We start from the raw sequence: 6279 nt of genomic DNA, 5'->3' as shown, positions 1-6279 counted from the left end.
TGGAGAGAAAAGGATGAGAGAAACATGAAATAGGTGTGTACAGTTGTCAAAGCATGGTAAGCGTGGTGGCAATGGAAAGAGAAATACATGTAGCACGAGAGAAGGGGGTGGGAGAGAAAGAGAGAGAGACAGACAGAAATGGGTGGGTGCTGGTGCATGTGAATGACATGTCAGACTGGATCGAAAAGAAGACACGTATGAAGTGCTAGAAAAGGATGAATAAGAATGCTTTTAAAAATACATGTAACAAAAGGTGGAGGGGAGGGGAGAAAGAACAAATTGAAATAAATACAAGCACTCCCAAAAAAAAAAAAAAAAAAAAAAAAAAACAGTCCTTTACTTTAACGTGTAAAAACACATAGACAAACATGTATATAGAGAGAGAAGCTAAATTGTGACCAAACAGAGTTAAATCCACTTAATGAACACCATAGACATACATGTATAAAAAGAGGAGCTCCATAATGTCCAAAAAGAGCTACATAAATGCACTAAATAATGCACATGTTCTGATAAAAAAAAATTTGTACTGTCCGACTCCATGCAGACGTTTATGGAAAGGTAAATGCAGAAAATAAGAATGATCCGTCTCATGATCGTTTTGATAAAAATAATATTTTGTTGCCGACAATACATTTTGTGACATCAAGGAACTTGGTGACTGACAAAAAATGGATTTAACCCTAATGGATTCAGTAGTCTAAAGTCTAAATATGAGATGTGACTTTGAGGGCAATGCCATAAAGTTTGCACGTTCGACCCATTTATGGAAGAATGACTAGTCTCTGTTTTCTTATTCTTATATATGAAAAGTTGTAATGATCTCAAAATACAATTTATGGCTTAGGCAGTTCACGAAGTTAAGAAGGGGGAAAAATGGGAATCACATGTACAAAATTTTTTTTTAAGGGATTGCCCATAGTTAGCTAAATATGACAACTCTTTGACTCTAACGGTAATATGTTCCTTGCAAACTTCTGCACGTGTGGTACCATGCTCTAACATTTTGACTAAAGAATTATTATTCACATTACTTTAAAAACAATCTATTAAAATTCAAAACAGATACCATAATCATCACATGAGCACTATTACTTAACAGATTTAGAAGATTTCAGTAAAAGTGAATAGATTCTATTCCTCCAAATGACACTATATTTGTCTTTTCGACAAGATCTTTTATGGAGTGTTAAAGGCTTGCTGGGAAAGTTTCATTGTAATGAAAATATTTTACAATTTATATAAAATATGGTATATGTAAATTATCATAATGTAAATACAATTTACTGGGTTGAAGCCATAAATTGTATTAGGTCTTTTATCATTTTAAAAGATATTCTTAGTGCCCCTTTGATAAGGTACATCTAAATTTGAGTAGATTGATATGAGAGTGTATACTGTAATGCTTAGATCAAACTATTTGTTTAAAGGAGAATGAAACCCTTGAAACTAGCTGAATCCATATCAAAGAGAAAAATCAAAGAAACATATTGTTGAAAGTTTGAGGAAGATTGAATGAATAATAAGAAAGTTATGAGCATTTGAATATTGAGATCACTAGTGCCATATAGATCCTCCCATCGGCAATGCGACCAAGATCTGTGATATCACACACGTACAACTCCCTCATTACTTTAGTACTTATTTCACTTGTATTCTCACTTTTATAGAGTCTATCACAATGTTAGGTGTTTTCTTTATGAGATGACAAGTACAGAGGTTTCACAACATTATATCATTGATGAATCGTTTGTCATATGATTAGAATGAGCAAAAAGAGATGTTTTGGGGTATATTTTCAGTGTCCGAATGGGAGAGTTGTACGTGTGTGACATCACAGATCTTGGTCGCATTGCCAATGGGAGGATCTCCATAGCATTAGTGATCTCGACATTCAAATGCTCATAACTCTTTTATTGCTAGTCCTATTTTACTCAAAGTTTTGTTGATCTTATTCTTTGATTTTTCTGCTTTCACAAAAGCTAACTTGCTCCAAGAGTTTCATTCTCCTTTAAGATCGGTATGCTCGATCTGTAATGAAAATCATAAGTCAGAAAAAATTGGAACAAGTGGGATTCGAACCTGCCATCTACTGCTTTCCGGGCAGCGACTTAACCACCAGGTTATTCTGGTTCACGGCTAAGCCACGATGAACTGGAATTCAAATACCCTTGATCCTCTTCTTTCTGACTCATTAGTATCCGAATGCCGTCCGCTGTGGACAATAAATAGTAAATGAAGAGGCTTTAATAGGAGGAAATTTTAATTTGTTTACAAATTTTCGGCATTACTCCTATTTATTTAAGATTGGTATGCTCGATCTGTAATGAAAATCATAAGTCAGAAAAAAGTCAGGTTCGAATCCCACTGGTTCCAATTTTCCAAAATGACACCTAAACATTTTTCAGCTCCTGATGACAAAGCAATGTGATGAAGGGGCATGACATACTCATTTGTTTAATATCAAATTCGTCATGATAGCGCAAATATTTCATAAGATACAGTAAATTTTATGATGTTTGGCAAGTGGCAACTTTTGTATAAACTTCCTGGGTGTATGTAAACTTCTGGCCTCAACTGTAGGTATATACTAGTACAAGCAAATGAGAATATGACCGTCACAAAAAAATTCCGCTTGAGTTTTACTAGCACCACGCAGTTTTAAAAAGATGGTTAAAAATGACTTGCATGAAAATTGAAAAGAGTTTTATGGATTAAAATGGACGTACATTAAATCCACTCAACACCTGGGTAACAAGCAGCATAGTGCAGACTGATGTTTTGCGTCTGCTTTCGGACAACGGGCAGCTGGATGCAGGGCAGCTACAGCATCCGTCTCACGAAGAAGAACAGAAGACTTGCATGTCGCACGGCTGCAATGCCAGCATAGCCATTGAAAAACTGCTTCCGTGATTATTCAACAGATAAAAAAAAAACCTGAATATCAGGCGATCGTCTCATAAACATCTGCTGTCTAACAAGTTAATCTGCCGATGAGCACAGGCATCCGACAATTACCATTGGTATCTGTCGGATATTAAACGACATCTTGTCAGTGTTGACAAATTGCATGAAATGGTTATCAGGACCACATCGAATCCGCGGGATACCACACGTCCGTCTCAGAGATTAAAGTCGAACGGCTCAAACTGTTCTCTAAACGTCGAGACTAATTTCATCTCCTCTTCCTTGCTGATGCTACAGTTCTTCCAGTCCACTCTCTCGGGCAAATCAAGCAATTCTTCAGCTGCCATCACCTCTCTGAAATGAAAGATAAATAGAGAAGGAGAAGGTTTCACTTCAGAAGTGTGAGCTAAATTAACTAAATACAGTCCCCAAGCTGATAATTTTCTATTCAAAGACTCTCTGTAGGATTCTGATCAAATGTACTTTAAAAAAATATTGGTATCCCAATTTTTTCTTATGTATTTTATTGTTTTTCAACTTTTTGTCCTTTATTTTTTTTCATGGAAATCGTTGCTGACTTTTTTGAGATCAGGAAAAGGACACAATCAATTGGATTTAATCAGCATAAGTAGAAATAATGATACATTTACGAACTTTGGCTAAAAACAAAATTTGCATTGGATTTGTGCATGAATTCACGTATTTGAGCAATTTTGGATCCGACATATACTTACAAATTGTTGCATAATTTCAGAATCACTTGGGGGGGCCTTTTCTAGTAAAATATATTTAAAATCTTACAAATTGCATTAAAAGACCAGAAATTTGACATGTCCAAAGGGCACAAATGCCATCGCTTAACGCGATCAGAAATTCATTCAATATGATTGAACTTAATATCGTGCAGAAACCAATATGCATATATACAGTGCGTATCAAAAAAAAGTTTACACTTTGAAAAAGCCATGGGAATTAAAAAATATACAACATGTGGGTAATTTTTTCACATACAATTTTGGGTTTGGGTCTCATCTATCCAATGAAAGTAAAAGTTTTGACAGAATGTTACACTTGAGTGAGCACTGTCCATATTTGTGAACCTCGTAGAAATCTGTTTGCGCAGAAATGCTCGTTTTCACGCTGTGTCAAGGGGAAAGGGCGAAATCAAACTTACCCTGCGAAACATTTCTCATGCATTTTCCTTGCACTTTTAGTCAATTGAAATAAAACGGATACATTCAAGCATTTTGTAACAGTTTTGCTACCCAAATTGAAATTTCAACACTTAGTAAGCACAAGCTTTACCCTTTTCGTGCCAGCTGGATCTGAGGACATAACTGAATCTGAACAAACGTTAATATCAGACATCTCCAGCATTTTTGCACTAAGTTTTTATCATTTAAAGTGGGTTTACATTTCATTTTTCGTTTAATACTTGTTTCTCCACATTTTTCCCAAGCTTGACAATGATCAACAAAATGAAAATCAAGCCTAAGCCATTTCATGTAAATCACAGCTCAGTGTAAAGTAAATATCGTCACGATGGCCTCGGTGTGTGGGGGAGTGGGGTGGGGCGCAATGCACTCTTCGAAGTGTTTTGGGCAAGGAAACAAGTTTAAAAAGGTAAAAGATATCTTCAAATCAATTTTACTAGCTAAATTCCACATGTTCTTCATGATTAAGGTCTACTTTTATTTGCATAACTATTTCAAATTTCTGCGCAAATCATTTTTCACTAACTTTCCAAAAATCAGTGGTGCGCACTCAAGCGGAAATATTTTTCGACAGTTGTATCGTAATTTGCTTAAATGGACCTGTACCAATGTTAAAATGTGGAAAAATCTTTAGGATATAACAAATGTACAATTTTACAGGATTTTTTGTAAGTGTAAACTTTTTTTTGATACGCACTGTATAATGAACAAATTTAAACCTTGGAACCAACTCGCATATTTAATGAGCTGTGACCTTTGATCTGCAGGCTCCGAATTCGAACTTAGCCTGTATTTTGGTGTCATCTACCTACACACCAAAAATTGTTATGATCAATTAAATATTTTTTGAGTTATTGCGCGGAAACCAACTCGCACATTTAATGAGCTGTAACCTTTGACCTGCGGACTCCAAATTTGAACTTGGCCTGTATTTTAGTTTCATCTACCTATACACCAAATTTTTTTAAAATCCATTAAATAATTGCGCGGAAACCAAGTGGGGGGGCGGACGGACAGGGGCAACGCTTAATGCCCCCTCTGGACTTCGTCTGCGGGGGCATAAAAAAAGATTACTTCACAAATTGTACACTTTATAATAGTATCTTTTGTGTGATTGTCAAAAATGAATTAAAATATTCCATAAATAAGCAATGGAATTGGAACATTAAACAGTCACTAGGATTGGGATTTTTTAAAGCAACTTTTATAATTCTAAATCTGAAAACACATTTTATACAAATTTCTATTTTTTCAATTACATGAAACTTTAAAAAGAAAGATGCAACAATAGAATGAGAAAAGATTGTTGCAGATTTGAAGAATAACAGCATATCAAATAATGTTTCAAGTACATGTATACTTATAGTCATGATTGGGTTAGAAACAAACATCTAAACTATAATATATGAATTGATACTTGCTGCTATATATACCTGCCAAACTGTAAAGGAAAGAATTTCTTTATTCTGTGCAAGATTTTCTCTCCATCATTCAGCTCTGCATAGAAGTAAGGTGACCCTACAGACAAAATCTGAAATGAAAATAGAAATGACATAAAAATTCATAGAAATCAGACAAAAACTTAAAAATCATTAAAAGGCAAACAAAAGTAGTTGCAGCAAACAGTTATTTCATGAGAAAGTCTTTTAAATCAAGGTTGCAGAGCTGCCAAGTTGTATTTTGCATTTTCAGTATTCTTATCTCCCAAAATCAGTATTTTGACAAAAAAATCAGTATTTTTACCGTGTGAGATAAATATTTTGTATTTTTCCCCAAAAAAGTGTATTTCATAATAAAATGCTTGGCGCATTCGCCCATCACAGCACTCAAGCTGCATGCAAGCTAAAATGTGCACTGCTCTTGCAGATGAAAAAAAAAAAAACATTGAAACTTGTGTATATCTCACCCTGGTTTTTACAAAATGATTGAAAAAAAAAAAATTATCTGAAATTACATTGATCTAATAACCATATTTGTGTACGTTTCATGAAATAGAGACATATAGAGATGATTTTTCTCAATAAATTTCGATTTTGTAAAAAAAAAAAAAAAAAAATTATATTGACAAAAACGTACTAAATACGGAAAAATCGTACTACTTGGCAGCTCTGACCTGGTTGATTGTCACCATATTACCATATATCTAGATCTGGTACAT

The 6279-nt window shown here is 34.5% G+C and overlaps 1 protein-coding gene across 1 annotated transcript in view; it reads right to left on the bottom strand.

The window, feature by feature from the left end:
• Positions 1–763: 763 nt before the first annotated feature.
• LOC129257849 (CWF19-like protein 1) overlaps positions 764–6279 on the bottom strand; it is a 37829-nt gene continuing 32313 nt past the window's right edge. Inside the window, exons 13-15 of the mRNA XM_064096352.1 lie at positions 5555–5652; positions 2210–3261; positions 764–1442 (exon numbers count right to left, since the gene is read on the bottom strand). Of these exons, the coding sequence (XP_063952422.1) occupies positions 3123–3261; positions 5555–5652 (237 nt within the window). The 3' untranslated portion in view covers positions 764–1442; positions 2210–3122. The remainder of the gene's footprint in view (positions 1443–2209; positions 3262–5554; positions 5653–6279) is intronic.

This window comes from Lytechinus pictus, chromosome 3, assembly GCF_037042905.1.
Source record: "Lytechinus pictus isolate F3 Inbred chromosome 3, Lp3.0, whole genome shotgun sequence".
NCBI classification, from domain to species: Eukaryota; Metazoa; Echinodermata; class Echinoidea; order Temnopleuroida; family Toxopneustidae; genus Lytechinus; species Lytechinus pictus.
This window is presented reverse-complemented; position numbering and strand designations above follow the sequence as displayed.